The sequence below is a fragment of the Thermobia domestica genome, chromosome 12, assembly GCF_964235325.1.
Source record: "Thermobia domestica chromosome 12, izTheDome1.hap1.1, whole genome shotgun sequence".
Lineage (NCBI taxonomy): Eukaryota > Metazoa > Arthropoda > Insecta > Zygentoma > Lepismatidae > Thermobia > Thermobia domestica.
In genome coordinates this window covers 159,401,750-159,421,352 of record NC_137465.1, presented here as the reverse complement: position 1 = coordinate 159,421,352, position 19,603 = coordinate 159,401,750, and the positions used below count along the sequence as shown (strand labels likewise).

At 34.7% G+C, this 19,603-nt stretch overlaps 1 protein-coding gene across 3 annotated transcripts in view; it reads right to left on the bottom strand.

Moving 5' to 3' along the window:
* Brd8 (Bromodomain containing 8) overlaps nucleotides 1-19,603 on the bottom strand; it is a 108,167-nt gene that overhangs the window by 4,811 nt on the left and 83,753 nt on the right. For all 3 annotated transcript variants that reach the window (XM_081734319.1, XM_081734320.1, XM_081734321.1), the window contains 6 exons: nucleotides 18,396-18,566; nucleotides 14,628-15,004; nucleotides 12,233-12,571; nucleotides 8,299-8,439; nucleotides 5,636-5,813; nucleotides 2,570-2,776 (listed from right to left, as the gene is read on the bottom strand). In XM_081734319.1, the coding sequence (XP_081590445.1) occupies nucleotides 2,570-2,776; nucleotides 5,636-5,813; nucleotides 8,299-8,439; nucleotides 12,233-12,571; nucleotides 14,628-15,004; nucleotides 18,396-18,566 (1,413 nt within the window). The remainder of the gene's footprint in view (nucleotides 1-2,569; nucleotides 2,777-5,635; nucleotides 5,814-8,298; nucleotides 8,440-12,232; nucleotides 12,572-14,627; nucleotides 15,005-18,395; nucleotides 18,567-19,603) is intronic.

Below are 19,603 nucleotides of genomic sequence, written 5' to 3'. Positions count from 1 at the left end.
TGAAGTGAATTAAAAATGAAAACAGAACTTGTATATTGTGATATTTCCGGCCGGTCATCTAAGAACATTTTATGAACCATGAGTTTATTTACTGACTCGAAGAAGATATGTATGAAGAGCGGGCTTTTTCATAATAGTGTGGCAGTACCAATCTTAGATTTTATTTTCTAGTTAAATCTGATTCACATTTTTGGTTCATGAAATAAGAAAATACGGAAATAAGTTTATTTGTAAACAACTGTATCTGAAGAATTAGATCACGATGCAACTGTTATACAATCATGTCTGTGAATTTGTCTTATGCGCTTATGACAGCTTTACTTACATAACTCATTACGAAAAGCTAGCACTGACATATTTCTTTTTTTCTAAATTCTGAAATTTGTTCTGGAACTTCTGGAACCCGCACTCGGAATATTTTCATTACTGCATGTCGCTTTACGTCACGTATACAAGCTTTTAGATTATCAACCTCAGCAAAGATCCTGATATAAAAGATTAAGTAAGTTCAAGAAAGGGGAATTCCGACAGAGCTGGGAGTTCATGCAGTTTAGGTAGTTCGTGGAGCTGGTTTAGCATTTCTGTCTATCGTCATCGTGGACATAACGAAAAGTTCTCTACTTCTTTCAATTTTAACACCGCCGAAACAGCGGGTGTTCGGCATAACCACTATACGACTAGTAAAGGACTACTAGTCATCAATACTCTCTCTCCGAGATAATAATTCACCACCAACAAGAACTATACCAGGATCGGAGCTGAGCAATAATCAAAAGCATGGAATTGGAAGTTTCATCCTCATCAGAACATACCAGGTATGTGTTAGAGAAATCTGTTTGTACTAGGATTACCAAGTGCATAAGACAATTCTTCAAAGACACATAAATTCACATTCAAAATTATCTTTATTAAAACTCTTTTTAAGTTTGATTTATGAGATTTAATTATTGTATCTCTCGCTATACACCCCCAAATTAGAACCTAGAATTAGAACAATCTTATATAGAACAATCTTATATATCAACAATAGTAATAAACTGGCTTCAGCGTTAATCGCTCTTTCAATATCCGTTAAGAACTAGACCAAAATTTATTCATTATTTTAGAGAGAGAGAGAGAGAGACAGGGGGGGGGGGGATTAGACAAATATACTTGTAATACGTGTGCTGCCGTCTACATTATCATGATCGGAATTTTGCCATTATTGGCAGGTCATTTGCAGCAAACTGTGAAGTTTTCATGCACCACGGTTTTTAGCTAACGCTTCGTCTTTACGTACCATTTTTCTGTTTTAATACCGCTCATTAATGTGGTCTACAGGTGGACAGTATATTTGATCAACAAAGAGGACGCACTAAGTTTTCATGCTTCTGTGTGAATGCGGAGTAGAGCTAGGTAAGGGCACTGGACAGTTGTGCACTAGCCCAAAACAAAGGCCTTACTGCTGGGTCAAAATATTTAGAAATTTTCTCATTGACTTACAGAAAATCCCCCACCCTACCGCACTTCATTTATATATTAAATTACGGAAAACGAAGCGGTTTGTTATAGCTTTGCACAACGCACACTTCGTTACCGATCTTTTTTTCTTTGAAGGTGTTTCTGACAGCCTCCAGCTCATTAAAAAATTCTGCGTACGAAATAGCATGAATAAGTACAAATTTCAGGCACGAGGTTTTAAGATATAATTAATATGTTTTTGAGTAGTGACGAAGACGACCGAGACGAACTGACTGAGAATTCTACGTTCCAAACGTTGCAGATCTCAAATGTAACAAGAGTCTGAGGTTATATTTTCTGCACTTTCATACTTTTCATAGAGGCATTGAATGAAGAACACAAAGAGAGATTTCATCAGGATATTAAAGAGATGGGAACGAGGTCCATGTTCTATTGGGTGTCTCCTTGTTGGTGTTTACTATAGAGAATCCTCGTACGAACCACAAGCACAACCCAGTTCAGTGTAAATCTGCAACGAAGCGAATAAGTCTGCTTAAGGTATAAGAACAATGGATCTATCTTTGTACCTCAGGATTTCGTCTTATTTACTGGATAAGTTCGATCATCTCGGTGACCTTGACTACCATCAGTTCCGGATTCAGCGGTGAAAAAGAAATTACTCCCACACCTGTTAATGTAACTAAATATACTGTCCTATAAAATAAAAGTAAAACCCTACAGTATTTTACGACCACGCGCTTTTAAACTTATTTTTAGACAGATGTTAAAGTGTCATGTGACAGCTAACAAGTGCTAATTAGTGATGTAGTCACATGTTTTTCGGAATACTCTGGGATCTCACTTGTATTTTTATAGGATAGTCCCCCTTAATTACAGTAACAGATTTGAGAGTAAAACGTTTTTCAACGAGGCAGCGAGAATTGATAGCGATCAAGATTACTGAGATAATCGAAATTATTCAGCAAATAGATAAAATCCTGAGGTACGAAGGTTGGACCACTGTCAACACTATATTACATTTCCTTTTTTTAACGACTGTAATATACCAAGAACAGCGGATAATAAAGAACTTATTACCCACTAATCATAAAGAAAATAGTACACTTACTTTCCTTTTCTTGGCACCTTTTTCTTCTGCAGGCGTCACGGCTCCACGTTTACGTTTTCCTCCCTTGGCTTCAGGTGTCTCAGGAGTCTCGTCCTGCGTTGTGCTAGATGACGCAGAGTCTGTTCTCTTGTTAGCTTCCCTTGTCTCTCGCCGCAGACTCTTTGGTGTTTCAGACGCCTGGACTAACATTTGGGTATTTAGGAAATCCTATATTCCATGCAAAGAACGAAAGTTAAAATTTAATTAATTTATTTTGAGGAATATATTGAATACGTTCCCGATTATGCATTCACCAATTATATATAGAGTTTTCTTTGATGTGATCAACAACCTCCCAAGTTCATGATTGGAAGAAGAAATTCCGAAACAGGCATTAGAAACTAATTATTTACCTGGATATAGTGACAACATTATCACACAATACTGAAAAGAAAAGTACATAAAACGCTTCATAAAATAAGGAAACAAAACAGCAAGAAAAGAAGGAAAAAATTAAACACGAAAGTAGCTTCAATTATCCAAGTGGATGGCATATTGGAATGCGGTTACGTGACAGTACAACCAGGGGTTAAAGTAGAGAATGTTGGGAGTAAACTTACGAGACGGGTTAGCCGCTAAGAGGACTCGGGATGAAGAAATAATAAATGAATTCATGAATTTATATTTAAATAATAAAGGAATAATAATAATAATAATAATAATAATAATAATAATAATAATAATAATAATAATAATAATAATAATAATAATAATAATAATAATAATAATAATAGAACAAGTAGCAGTGTCAAGTGGTGACGGAGTTTAGTTTGTATGGCGTGATATTTTCTCAATAAATATTGAAGCTGAATGATATTAGAGTGGAAATTGAATATATTCTTGGGACGCTATGATTGATCGGACAATATCCTTTTCACTACTTCCGGTTTGAAAAGAGAGTTAAGAGAGAAGATGGTACGTGTTCTTAGAACGCTAAATCAACCCCAAATTGCAATTTCTCGTCATCGCTTACCATTATCGCTTATCAATATTGCCCTATGTTAATCAATATTGAAACCGGAACTTGTAGGGCTTATATAGCTTCCGGTTTTAGTAGAGTTTAAGGATGACGATGAAATGTACTCTTTGGACGCTTGAACGATTTCAGAAAACAGCTATTTGCTATATGTTACCGTTTTATAGTGATAAACATTAAAACCGGAAATAGTTAATTTCTACCACTTCCGCTATATAAGTTACTTCCAATTCCTAATTTTTGACCCTCTACTTCTTGGCCAAAATTGATGGTGAGCTACCAAGTCGTTCTTGATATTTTTGGTCTCCCGAACGGACGGACACACACGGACAGATAGGGTAAATATATAAAGACAACTACTTAAAAAAATACAAAGTTGATAACAAAGAAAAAAATATTTTTTTAAGTGTAAAATAATGACAGATAACGCGGAATGAAAAGTGTGTATGAAAAATAATAATAAATATAGAGAAGAAATTGACAAAGATATATGGGAAAACAGAGTGTAGTGAGATAGGGTATTACTGATGGCTAGACCAAGTGAGTAGTTCGTTGATAGGATGCTAATCTAAGTGTTCTTCCATTTTTTCCTGAGGGGTATAGAAGTCCGGAGGAAGAACTTTGAGAATAACAGATTAAGGAACTAAACTGAAACATGATTGTCAATATTCACTTGGATTCATCATCTTGGTGTACGTTTGTAATTTAATAATTGCGGAAATTTTTACTTGGAGCACTTATCATCACCAGCAGTTCAGCAAGTACAGTATTTACAAAGAATTCAACATATATATGACAAAACGGAATATGGCCACTACGGATCAAGAGCGATACAGAGACGTTAAAAAAGATGGCCACACTTTTAAGCTTGTGATAACATCTCTATGCACCCAACATTAAATTAATGATGTTAAAGTAACAGAACGAATTTGTTCATTAAGGGAAATATTTATGAATCTATTTTTACAAGGACAAAAAAAATTCTAATTCGAGTCTTGATAAAAGCAACTAGGCAAGAGATGGAACACAATAATCAATTGTCATCTGGAACATTAACTACGAAGTCTACGCGTTGAACAACACAACATAGGTTTATTTTAACAGCACTTTATTTCAGGACATACTTACGATTTCGGTACAACAGCTTACTACAACTAAATCAGTACTGAAATGTAACTTACTGGTTAAAGACGTCTAGATAGTTAATTTGTTTAAAAAGTTTTTAGGGCGTTTATTTACCAGCAAACGACTTAGTTTACAGTTTCTTTATTTTACAGAATCCCAGGCAGCTGAATGGAAAAATTAGTGTATAGAAATTCTAATTAGTGCTTTCTGTAAAATAATTAGTGAAAATTGGCTAAAGAATTGTATCGTTTGAAAAATGGAAGAATACATTATTAGTTAATGGATACTTATGACAAGCCAAAAGCAGCAGAAAACTTATTGAATGCATCATGTTATTCGCAAGTAGAACATAAGCACTGTTTAAAGAGTGAAGGAATGAGAGGAAATTTTAGAGTGAAAAACATGCGATTGGATTAGTTATCGAACCCGGGTCTCTGGCATACCATACCTATGTATCACGTTACCTAGTCCACTCAGCGAATATTTTTCTCTCTGAATTTTATTCAATTCGAACATATAAAGATTGTAGTGTGAGAAAAATTGGATGTTACCTTCATTTATCATACACATACATAAAACACAACCAGTTCACAAGTTGTAAGACTGAACACAGAATTTTATTCCTATTAAAAGTAATATTTATGCAATCCGTGTGTTAAGCTGTACTTAGTTTACTAAGACTTTTTATTCTACAACACATTAGGTATGAAATACGCTTCCCAATGATATACAATACAATCCTTATTTCCATTTTAAAATTTTAAGTTTACGTCCTTCCTCTCTCAACAGGAGGGACAGCAACAACGCAGTATATTATCTTAAGAGATCCAGTTTTATGAAATCATTGGGACAATTAGGCAAACAAAACTGAACATTGGGTTTGGGACATCGCTACATCAAACGTAACTTGGAAAAAAAAAAAGTACCTGTATATGTTGCATTCCTTCCATCTGCATCTGTTTTGACATCTTGTAGACATCGTGGTCACTTGAATTGTACATTATGGCATTCAGGAACATTAACATCACATCTCTTTGGAATTCAGCTGTTGTTCGGATGACACCAGTTTCGATATTTTTCTTAATCTGTATTAAATCGACAGGCCTATAAATACAAATTAAAAATTTACAAGTATTATGTAACAGAGACTTACTCCTGTATCGTATCTTGCTAGAGACATAGCATTTTTCACATATAATATATATATATATTAGCTTACATGGTAGTTATAATACAATATATGGCTGGGAAAATTCACTGCTGAAAAAGTGGATATTTCGGAACAGTTCCAAGTGATTCAAGCAAGATGTAAACAGCAAAACAAACGTAAAACCATAGACAACTTCAGCAATTACTTGTGAGCCACTGGAATGAACTGTTATGAAAAAGCCACGGAGCTCAAAATGGGAAATCACTGCTACATGAATTTTTGCACATAACCCGTCACTGACTAGCTAGGACTTTGACACAATGATATCTTTCCTCTTCTCCGAGAAATGATTTACCAATGGCATATACTTCATTAATAGCCACACTAGAGCTTAGAATAGTCATATCACATTAAAAGTTGCTGCCTGCATTTCTCAAATATTGTAATTTAAACCTATCTCAGCAGAAGTGGTACGTGAATACGTTAATAAATAAATAAATAAAATACAGCACCAAAGCAAGGTGAAAAACAATGGAATTCAAATAACTAGTTTATGTTTACATTATATCGTAATCGATGCTTCCGATTCATAAAAGAGACTGCCCCAAGTGGAAGTCCCATTAACTATCTTTAACTGTCTTTCGGGCTATGTCAATATAGCTGGAATTACATTTGGCCTAAAACTAAAGGAATTAAGCCATTGGATACATGTAGGGTTTGCAAACAAAATACATAACTTGAGAATATATAACTAATATAGAGACTCAACTTAGTACAAAAAGAAGTGTGAGATTTAATCGAGTCTTTTGGGTAAATTCGGGTGTGTGGATGGTTAAACAATAAACCCGGTGTTAAAACTTGAGATCGATTCTTGGGTGTACAGAGTCAGCAATCTTTGAGATATACAGATAAGGAACATAAACATTGGCTTATAATTGTAACTCTGGTGTGTATGGTTAGTTATTGCGAATTGTGAATAAAGAAACATGTACCTGCACTCACTCCTCAGAAATGTTTATGCTCATTGACACACTTGGCGAAGTTGTATTCTTTGGTGGCAAGGTTTCTGCATCCGGTTCGAGATTCTTTAACGCGAAGTCCTGGCTCTATCTCCGGTGATCCGTTTGGTGTTCGATCTTCTCTTCTTTTATTACAAGTCTTGATACAATCGGGGATCGAAGCGGCATCATCTCAAGAAAAGTGGTGTCCTTTCTATTGAGGTGATAACACATTTTCGAACTCGAATTCCTATTTCAGTGAAAATCAATGATATACACTACCCTGTGTTTGAGCATCACACTCTCGTCTCGATTTTATTAATCGCATGTATATTCGCATTATACAGAAAAAGAGCAAAACTCCAGTCTTTCGCTCTTTAGATCCTAAATCCAATTTCTCGAAAATTCTTCATTATTTTGGCTCGATGCCAATTATGCATGATCAGCAAAGCATTTCCATTGATTCAGTGCGGACTTGAATTGAAATTCTGTATTAGCTAGAGTTTGCTAATTCTGTTCCTCAAAGTTTGAAAAGAGCTTCCAAGAAATGCCAATTCGTTTCTTTTTTTAATCTAAAAATTGGTATGTTAGTAATTATGGCGAATAAGAAAAACGATGTTGGGAAAATTGCAAGAAGGTAGAATACATCGCATTTACTGATTTAAGTTCTTACTTATGCCTTTCCTTTATTTGTTTCTTAGAATGTTGAGTATTGCACAAGAAAAGGAAGTGAAACAAAGTACCATTTGATAAATTGTTTGGAGCGGAAGCAACTATCTGCATAATATCCTTTGTTGGTTGGTCTTTGAATAATTTTCTTAATTTCCTTTCTGAACTGCATGAATAAAAATAATTAAAATCTATAATACGACAATATAGTTACTGGTGTAAAAGAGGACAGGGAGGAAAGGAAAGAGAGCAGCCATTTCCCAAAGACCCAAGATATTGCTATAGGATTTCTGCATTAGTAAGGAATCATCCTTTAAAATAAAAATTAAAATAAAAAGGTTACGCTCCCTGAAAAGAATACCTGGCTACACTATTGATTAAACGTAAAATATAAGAGGAACTGAAATTAAAATCAGAAACAAAATGGAACTGAAAATAATAGCCAAAGATGTTTTTCTTAGAAGACAAAATAAATAAATAAATAAATAAATAAAATAAAATAAAAAATAAATAAAAAAAATAAAACTGAATAACAGAACTGACTTTATTGTGTCTGCATATTTATCATGGATAATGTGCCACATGTTATCTTTATCACATCCTAAAACTGAACTTCGGCGTAATGGGTCACTTGGGAGTTTACACACAAGAAGGTACAAGATTTAGTATCAACAGCAACATTGAATCAAGTTTTACTTATTGTTTTTTAAAAAAAATAAATAAAAATAAAAATAAGTACTTTTCTTATACATGAAAGTGCATTTTAACTTACCTGTATACCACACTGTGATAGCCTGGTGCTTGATCGTCTGTTATTGGTCTAAGGAAGATAGATGCATATTTGTGTGTGGCTAATCTACCCCACACCAACATGATTGCTTTCTTCCATGCTCGGTATTCACGTTCCTCGTCACTGGTGAAATGAAAAAAATGGTTAGAAACAATACAAAGAACATGTATACGAAAAATACAGCCACACGCATAAACTTAGGAAATACGCACCATATATATTGTATCCAGTACCTCACTGTTGTAACTGAGGGTTTAGATCCGGACAAAAAAAAAAAAAAAAAAAAAAAAAAAAAAAGACGAAGGCTTTCTATGAATGCTTTTTCCCGAATATTGATTCGATTGGTGGGAGAAAATGAAAATGTTAATAACAGAAAATAAAAATACGACTTAATGGGGTAATAACTGCAGTTTAAGTCTAATGAGTACAAAATTAGTGGTTAAATCTTTGACATACTTCAACAATGCTGAACAACCATAACTGAACTGAATTCTTCACAAAATGAAGAACAGGTAAACCTTTTATTTGTAACAGAGCTCAAACTTGCCTCAAATAAATAAATAAATAAATAAATAAATAATAATAATAATAATAATAATAAAAATCGGTTGGTTATTAAATCTTTCGCGCGGTTAAGTCTAAAAGTTGTCTCGGTATTTTATATTTTTTATTGTATGTTGACATTCTTACTATTAATTGAGCGTCACCCTTTGCCTTATGAAACTAGAATGTCTCTCGTTAATAATAATAATAATAATAATAATAATAATAATAATAATAATAATAATAAAAGAAAAAAATACAAATGTAAATTATTAACGATGAAAAGAAAGTTAGAAGAAACGTAAGTAGTCTCCACGAGACCAACACATAACGCTGTTTATGAAAACCTCATTTCACTAATTGTTCCTTAACTTTACGACATTTCTAGACTATGACCCTCTAGATCACTGTTTCTCAATTTTTTTTTCAAGTGGGCACTTTTATAATCAGAGTTTTCTACGGACCACCACACCCTTATCACCTTCGAAAGCATATAAACAGAGTTCCCTGGAGAAAGTCATATCCCTTTAGGAGGTAGTTCAAAGGAAAAAAAAAGTTCCTATGACTATGTCCTATTCTCAACGTTTTGCAAGCTGCAAATTATTGACTATTTTTGACCTGATTTACTGCTTATTCCCTAGTTATTCTAAGAGGTGAGACATAACACATTTCAATGGAGATGGAATGGCCTTTTAACGCTATACAGTATGTGGCTTTATTGTGAATGAACGGCCAACCCAAATCTGTTGTACGTCAGAAACAACGGATTTTTTAATTTTTCCTTTTAATCTCTCCACTGCCTTTCATCCATTTCCAACAGACCCATATACTGCATGCCATTGGAAAGGCCATTCCATCACTATTCAAATGCACTGTGTTTCAACTCTGTAGAATAGCTACAGAATAGGCAATAAATATTTTCTTAAATGTTTCCTGTAGTTCGATTGCGTTAGGTACTTTTTATTTTTATTTTTTTCTCCCTGCTGCTATGGTATCGAACAACATACAATTTTCCGAAAATGTTCAGCATACAATAGGGCTCCTGTGTAATTTTTTCAGTTTCCCTTCCCAAGACTTTACTGCCACATGCTGCATACTGTTGGAAAGGCCATTCCACCATCATTCAAATGCACTATGTCTAATCTCTGAAGAATAACTACAGAATAACTTAAGGTCAAAAATAGTTAAAGATCTGTAGCTCGCAAATTCGTGAGAATAGGATACACGGTCATAGGAACTTTCTTTTGTTGAGAATGACCTCCCATAGGGCCGCGATTCCCTCCTGTACACCCTGTATATATATAACGTTCCGAGGAATACTGCTAAAATATATATATGTTAACAGCACTATACTTACATTTTTTTAAATAGTATTAAATTAAAATTATCTTAATTTTACATTAGTATCAATAAAAGAAAAAAAAATCTTTTCTAATAATGGAAGAATGAGACGGGCAGAAAATAAAAGAAGCTCGCACATATACGTGGATCAGTCAAAAAGTTAGTTGCACACGTTCGTAAAAACTCTTGGTATAAGGATATTTTGTTAAAACTTGGTGGCAACATTGGAGATGTTTATTTGCAACTCGTAACTTAGCGGCTTTGATACAGCAAATTTAGTTTGCTTGCTAATCCGCTGTGAACATGTCTCGGCAGCTGCAGATGGCGTCCAAATTGAAAGCGCGTGTCGAGAATCGTTTTCGTAAACAACAAGGTGTAACTTCAATCGCTGTGCAACATGTTTGAAAACGGATACAGATACTAACGATGCTTACCGCGAGGAAAGACTATTTCAACTTCGACAAATGCTGAGATCATTGCTCGAATGAATGAACTGATCTTGCACTTGTGATGTTTTCTGTTTCGTAAAGGAAGAACTTAACTTTTAAAGCGATAATATCACTCGGATTACGAGGGGAAATCTATAGCCAACAACGATTATCGGACGCCGGACAGGAATTCTTCACATAGAAAGACTTGTGTCACGCCTCGACAAATGTTTAAATAAAAGAAACGATCAAATCGAAAAAATTTTGTATGGTACATTTTGCGTATAAATAAAAATGTTATAAAAGTTCACTTCTGTTTTGTTTCCTCAAGAATGTAACTTTTTGACTGACCTACGTAATTTCCAAACATTGTTTGAGATTCTCAATTATAGTATGTAATACGCATTTCACTTAAATTATTATTATTATTATTTATTCATTTATTTATTTCTGTCTCTTATGAACTAATGTTCAACCTAAGAGGACTACAAGGGAAGTAAAGAGGACCATTTGTGATCTGCGAAATACGGTTTGAGACATGTTGCTCTATATCATGAGAATAATAGACGCTGAGACTGCCAACAAAACTATTAACGATAATTTTCAAAGCTGATTGGATTGAAGAACCTACCCTCTGCTATCTCTAGTATTGAACTTTATCAAGATCATACAATTTCAATTACTGTCAATCTCACATTTCGACAATAAGCTTGAAGTTGGTTTGTCTACTTAATGAGGTTTCTGTACCTCGAGTATATATATTCGAGGCTACCACAATGCACTAAAATTTGATTTTGTTTCGACGTGAATCCTAGAAATTGTTGACAAAATTGTAAAATACTATGCATATTTTATATCTTATAAAAGTAAAATCTTGATTGTAACTATACAAGCAATTATAGAAACTACGTAATATGAAGCAACTTTGATTTTACAGAAATTTTAAGTGAAACGAAATGAAGTCACGATGATTTATCATGTAAAATAGTTAAAGCCAATTATAATGCACCGTTAATCACGACAAAAACGAGAACCATACTTCGGATTAATTTTCCATTGTCATACTGAATGTTCGTAAGGCATACTACTTCTGAATTTATGTTTTATTGTAAGTATTCTGCTTCTTCTTTCATGTATCTTGGCAAATTAGGGTTCGATTTTGAACATCTGAAAGTAAACATGGGGAACCAGCATTTTTCTACAATTTGGCCCGGTACCAACAACTAACGGCTTGGTATCCAAAAGGTTACAGGAAGTGATTTCACATGAAACCAAATCTAGATTCATCTATATATGATAATGGCCAACTACCCTTTTCTTGTTACGCATGGAGTTACATAAAGGAATAAATTACACATTTTTTTTTTGGTAGGCCAAATGAACTATAGTCGCGGCAACCATTTGGTCATCACTGATGTAAGCAATGAGAATATGTATATGCGTAATGATGAAAATTATCCCAATAGAGTGAAAAAGAATTAGAAAACATCGAAATTATTGAAGTACATGGAATTCAGCACCACAAAGCCCATTTGACGTGACCTAAAAGCGACTCCCAACATAGTTCGGGATTGGAAATTCAAAAGTTAATGTAAGGTTATTACCTGATAACAGTTCCTGAGGCTGGGCTATTCGGAACAGAGTCAATGGGTGTTCCTGGTGCAGAATACACTATTCCTCTCTTCCTGCTACTCGTTCTACTTGGGGTATCCACATCACTGGTTTTATCGTCGTCTATGTATGGTGACGCTGCTCGGCTACCTCGACTAGTCTTTTCTAGCTTCTCGCCTCTGCTTTGTCTCTCCGGTTTCTCTTCCTTTATTTCCGCTTTCACTTCTTTTGAGTCATCCTCTTTCGCCTTGCGAGCTTCTTTGCTTTCTGCCACTTGCTTTGTCAGCAATTCTAGCTCTTCCTTTCTTTCATCAGCTTCTGTATCTTGCGAACTGGAGAAAATAACAAAACAATGCTTCATAATTCAACAAGAACTACTATTACACATCATATATATATACACACACACAGATATTTATCAAACTACTAATTAAAAGCAACCATGTATACCACTACTATTACGTACGTACGACTTAAAAGCAAGTACATAGTTCGAGTTCATAATTTCATGTTCACCATTAGCTGAAAGTCTATAATTTTTTTTTAAAAAAAGCTTGAAAATGAACGGTCCCTTTTATTATAGTTTGATGTAACTGAAACAAACCATGAACTCAGTTCCCTTATGGTTATATGATTAGCGTATACGCCTTCGCGTGGGAGACCTGGGTTTGATTCTCGGTGGGAGCTCATGTGTTTCGGATCTAACGTCAAGCTGGAGGTCCACGTCTCATTTAGCTGAAAGGAACACTAAACACCAACCTAATCAACCAATCCAAACCAATCAATAAAATTACGTACTACTTAGCTTAAACAAATTTGTACTCAAATCGGTTTCTTCTTCCATTTCAAAGTTATTGATAAAAGGTCTTTGTATATTGATTACTGGTTGTTTAATGGGAACGTAAGCAGCGAGGTTATTAGCCTCCGTTACGATAAGACCAATTGCCGACATTTGTGCATTAAACATTTAAAATAAAACAAAAAAAGTGCTGTTCAAGTACAAACATGTCAAAAAATAAAACAGTAAAACAAACGAAAATTGAATTGAACTGAATTGAATTTCTCTTAAAATAAGGGGTTGTGGTGGCTCAGTGATAGAGCGCTCACTTCTGACGCAGGGTACCCTGATTAGATCTCAGCTCCCGTCAAGTGGACTTCATGGTGGACAAACACCACATGTGTGGGTTTTCCCGTTTCCTCCACTTTTATAATTCCATCATTATCATCCATCTCATCCGTCTCTCTTAGCTCGGTGCATAATCATGGGACATTAAATAAATAAATAACAAAATATCGAAAATATACAAGGAAGTAAGTCAAAAAGAGCAAAAAATAAAATAAAATAAAACCTGATAGAACATTAACCATTTCAATCTCAAGAATAAAACTAAAAACATGGTTTCTAGATATGTTTAAGGAGTATGAACTGTAAGCACTTTAAAAATTGGATTTGGTGTTTAGCTGTGATTGGCTAAAACATTCAATTCCAATACAAACATACACATCTAACAAATATAAAGTACTGATTCGTGTAATTTCCAGTTAAAAGGAAATATTTATGACACGAAAAACAGATTTTCTTAAGATGTAACAGAAAAAAGTGCTAAGCAGTAAGTTAAGACGGTGCCACAAATTAACGTCTCTGAAAACTTATGTTACAAAAACAGTCCTTTCTTCCGTTTGTTTGGAAAAGATATGCTATAATTTATAATTATGTGGAATTACTTTAAAATAAACGTATGTATTCTGATTTTCAGCATATGTACGATTTTTTTCCAAACTTCATTGTAAGTACTGAAATATACGATTAACGATTAAGAATAGGCTTTTAACTCTTTGCGGCACAAGGAAATTCTTATTTTATACCTCTATGTTGCACGGGAAATATTATTTTTTGTTAAAATTAACTGGATAAGTTTCTGGACAAAAGTCAAACACGACGAACCTAAATTACTCGACTAATTGATTCAAAAATTGAATCACTGTGAAAGAACCAGCTGAATGCCTACCAGAGTGATGCAAAAATCCATCACTACGTTGCAAAGAGAAGGAAAGATAACTAGTGGACATTTTTTACAACAGAAATCCATGTAAAACTCCTGATACGTACAGATCACAGCTGCTACAAAATTAAAATTGAATATTACACTTGGACTGAAGTGCGTATCCTAATGTGGTGAAAAGGGGTTTTTAATTTTTCCCGAACGGCTGCACCATTTTTGAATATAGTTAGCACTTGGGTTGAACTGAGTTTTTGTCATTTCATTTTGATTCAAATACGCATCCTAACGAGGGTTCAAATATACTTTTCAAATACTTTCTATAAACCTATTTTTCCCGTGAGAACAACGAGCATTTCAACTAGTCAAATAATAAAACCACACAAACCTATGTTCAGATGCTGTTTCCATCTGGGACTCTTCACGCTCGTCGCTCTCATTTGCACTTTCTTCCTTCGATACCTTCAAACCATCCGTTTCTCCTTTGCCCTCCGCCTTCGCGTCTACTGCGTCCTCTTCTACTGTTTTACTATCCTTTGACTCTGTATCCGCTTCGAGTTCTAATTTCACCACTTCTTCATTGGTTTCATCAACAAACACTACTTCTTCTGGACTACTGCTTTCACTCACCACTGGCTTCTCCCGTTCCTCGCATACTTTCTGTTCAGCTGATGCTTTCTGTTTGCTTTCAATACTTTCTTTTTCCGTCGTTTCCTTCTGCTTCTCTTCTTCCTTTTGTACCACAACCTTTGTTTGACCTTCTGCCTGCAATAATTATAATAGCAAAATAATTTCAAAAGATTTTCACACGTTGACTGTAGCAGTGTCTATTAAATTCTACAAGTTTCATTTCTTTCTTACACGAGTTAGTAAACTTTACACGTTTCATTACTTTCTTAGTAAACTTTACACGTTTCATTACTTTCTTAGTAAACTCTACATGTTTCATTACTTTCTTAGTAAACTATATGTTTCATTACTTTCATAGTGAACTCTACATGTTTCATTACTTTCTTAGTAAACTCTATATGTTTCATTACTTTCTTAGTAAGTTCTATATTCCATTACTTTCTTGGTACGCTCTGTAAGTTTCATTACTTTCTTGGTATTATTTCACTTATACTTAGTTCTAAATTACTTCTGTTAAGGAAAAAGAAAAAGGGGTAGGGATTATAATTATTATAATAGGAGTCTATAACTCGGATACTCGTAAGACGTACAATTTGGTATTTGGATTTCTCATTTAAAATAATAAGTCACGTATTTCTTTGCTTTTTCCTTCTCATATTTATTCTATTAGTGGAAGGGAAGAAAGAGGAGTGGGGATTGCAACTGTTATAATAAGATATCTACATCTTGGAACTCCTTAAGGTTACAGATAAGAAGTTTGGTGCTGGACCCTTCATTTAAAATAATTAATTAAGTGTTTTATCGTTTTATTATATTTGCCCTAAAATAGGAAGAAAGAAAAAAAAAAAAAGATGGCGGTGCTTTCCTAAGATCCTCATACTAGACCTTAGAATTTTATGCACGACTTCCAGTTCGGACACAACAATCATGTATATAATTTATTACAGGTTGAGTCAAACTTATGTGAACAATCTGAAGTTTGTTTTATTTTCTATTACAGGCTAACCAATGGGTGACAGACTCACATTGCAGCACAGAAGAGTGGTGGCAAGCTTAATGGAAATTGTGCAATCGACAACAGAAGTGCGTAGAAGGTTTGCAGAACGATTTCCAAATCGACAGCCACCAACTCGTTTTATAATTCTCGCGGAAATGCAGGTCGACCTAGAACTGCCAGAAGTGAATTAAGCATTGGTACAGTGCAGAAGGCCATACTACGGAGTTCAACAAAATCGACGAGACGCTGCAGTCTGGAAACAGGGATAGAGGACAGTGAACCGAATTCTATCCAAGTTCAAGCTTTGACTGCTCGGCAGAAACAGTACGATGCTGTGAGATTCTAGCTGAAATATCACGGATGCAGCTGAGCATTGCAAGTCAAATGATTTTCAGTGGTGAAGCTACCTTTCATACCAGTGGTCATGTTAAACGTCATAACACAATTTTCTGGGGTACTGAAAATCTAAGTATCGTTCGTGAACATGAACATGCATCCCCGAAGGTGAATGTATGGTGTGCCGTGACCGCTACTGGTGTAATTGGTCCATTTTTCTTTACAACCCCAACGGTTACTGCAGATGACTACTTGCAAATACTGCAAGAGTTTGCCAATGATAACATGCTCCTATAACTTAGACGAGAAAGTTATTTTCATCATGATCGTGCACCGCCTCATTTTTTCCCCGCTGTTCGCGCTTATTTTGATCAAACGTTTCCAAATAGTTGGATTGGTCACGGCGGACCGTTGGTATGGCCTTTCCAATCTCCGGATCTCACAACCCTGTGACTTCTGGTTATGAGGAGCGTCTGTGTAGTATAAAAGTGAGAGACATCGAAGAACTCAAAGACAGGATGAACGGTGTAATATCCAACATTCCTTCCGAAATGTATGTTCGGGCACTAAATTGTATTGTTGAACGTTGGTTTATATGCATTAATCGTGCTGGTGAGAAGGTTGAGAGTCTGTGTAATGAAAACTCTAAAATAAATGCTTTCTCTCAAACAGGTTCACATAATTTTGACTCACCCTGTACATTGCTATGTTGCTGTCAATCCATTAGTCGGCAACATTTTAGTCTATTTTTAAATAAAAACAGGTTAATAATTATTCTGTTTCTCGAGCCTACGCCTATTGGCCTTCACAAACGATCCTCCGAGACTCGCTAGTTTTAATTCCTTTAACTCTTCGGACAACCATGTATACAACGTAAGCAAATAGGAGGGTGATGACATAGTTTTACATCTCAAGTACTCATATGAGAGAAAAGGCACATGCACCACGGCAACCATTTTTTTCTGGTTTACAAACAATGGATTCTTCAATTCTGATTCTTTTCGGAAAGCTTCATGAGCAATTAAAGTCGTAATTTATTATATTAATAATCGATTTTCTGATGGAATTTCGATTACTATGTAATAAATTACAACTTCAATAAGCCCGTGAAATTTCCATCAGTACAGCTGCATTAATCTACCTTTTGTTTACACTGACCTAATGTATCACTTAGAAAAAAAATTATAAGCCCGAGATATGTGTAATGAAAAGTGTTTATGGCCCATGTTAAATTGAGGGGGGCACCGTGGCTCAGTGGTAGAGCGCTTACCTCTGGTGCGTGGGATCTCTGGTTCGATCCCCGGCTAAGTAAGTTTGTAGTGGACGACATCGTGTCCGCGGGTTTTCTCAGGATCCTCCCGTTTTCTCCCATTTTCTCATTCCACCAATTTTTACATCATTATCATCACCTTTGCCTAAAGGGCATAATCGTGGGACGTTAAACTGGAAAATTTCATTTTTCATTTTCATTTCATGTTAAACTGAAGCTCTTAACCCATACTAGCCGTATCAACTCTTAAGAGTGACAAAAATTTCTTTTCATTAGCTAAGCAGCTAATTACGTGGTGCCGAACAACAATCTGAATAATTTCTACTGCCATAAATTTTAAAGTTATGTGAGTAATTTAATTAAACCAAGATATATTTTGTCACGGAGTAAATTGCAATGAAAAAGAAAGGTGGTACATCCAAGTAAGCATTCTTCAGATAGCAACTTGAAGTGAAGATACATGTCGGTTTCGATCTACTACATAGTCCACGCTATAAGAGGTGAATCTACAACTTAATGTGGTATCGTAACTCTTGCCGGGAATCGAACAATCGAACGCGGGTCTACATGAAACATATAGCCACGACAGAGATCTGCCTCACTGATCGTATAATATATATATATATATATAGATAGATAGATAGATAGAAAATTTAGATACTTATTTATTATTGACAACCTTCAAAAGTTTTGGCAAAATTCAAGTATTTCCTCATAGTACATATACTAACGTATTAAATAAAACAAATAAATAAATAAATTATTGGATATATTTCAAAATTGTAAACACTGCGATTTTTATTAAAGGAAAGTATATTTGGCTGTTACTGGATATGTAAGAAAAACGAGAACTGTGAAAGACATTTACACAGTAAACGAAATTCAAAAGTTACCGAAACTTCACACATTTCACAAGAAAATACCTTCGTTTCTCCTTGACTAGATGCAGCTCCTTTGCTTTCTGATTTAGGTGGGATGTTCTCGACTTCAGCTTCCTCTTCCTCTATTGAATCTATTGGAATGTCAATCACAGCCACTTCCTCTAGACCTTTCTCATCCATGTTAACAACCTGAACCATCACTTCTGTTAAAATCTAAAAGAAACAATAATTTATTATACAACATCGTTGAAAAAAGTACAGGCACAAACAAATAAAAACTTCTACATTCAAATTCTCAAAGATCCAATCATATGGCTAGAAATTCTATGCTGAACTTCATCCCATCTTTGACTAATTCATTTCTCTTCTGTCTGGGACTTACACTCTCCCTGTGACTTAAAAGGTAAAAGAACACGCATCGTTTGTTTTACAGAAGTTCAACGAGGAATATTCTCCTTCTCATTCTGTTCCGAAAATACTCCCAGTATTAATTCGAACACTCAGTACGGTATTTCAATACTAGCCTCTAACTCCAACTATAACTAATGCATTCTGCATATAATTACTGCATCAGCTATAAGTAATTTAAATTTATGTAACCCCTCTCTAGTTAATTCATAGATTTATAAGACAGTGGGGTAAGTAAACCTTCCTAGCATGTTTCAGTAACGGAATATACTAAACTAACTACCCAAATTATATATTATTCAATACACAACTACTGATTTGAGTACTAATGCATTAGCGTGAAACAACGTAAGTCAAAGTAGATTATACTGACACTTTTTAAAAAGTACTAAAAATGCATAAACTACTATTAAAAAATAAAAAGGTCAAATCAGTTAAATATCGGACATCAAATGGAACTCTTTATCTTTTATGGACCGGAAGAATGGCATTACGTACGAAACAGATATAATTCACAGTTTGTACACAAAGTAGTTTAGAAAAATTATTTTGTTTACTATTCAGTGGCTAAATCTGCTACTATATATCCCACACAAAATCTGGATGCTTTATTACTTATTTACGAAGCTAAAACCTAACGAGTTCTACGAACTCAACCACACTAATTTCGGCAGATATTTTACTCTCTACGGTACTGTAGTCCAACATAACACATTTGCTACGCATGGAAGAAAATAGGAGTGGAAAATACTATTAGCATATGACACATATAACACTTTCTCTCAATGCATGAATATCACAGTCAACGAACCAATTCAGAGAAACATCACAAATGAGAAAAA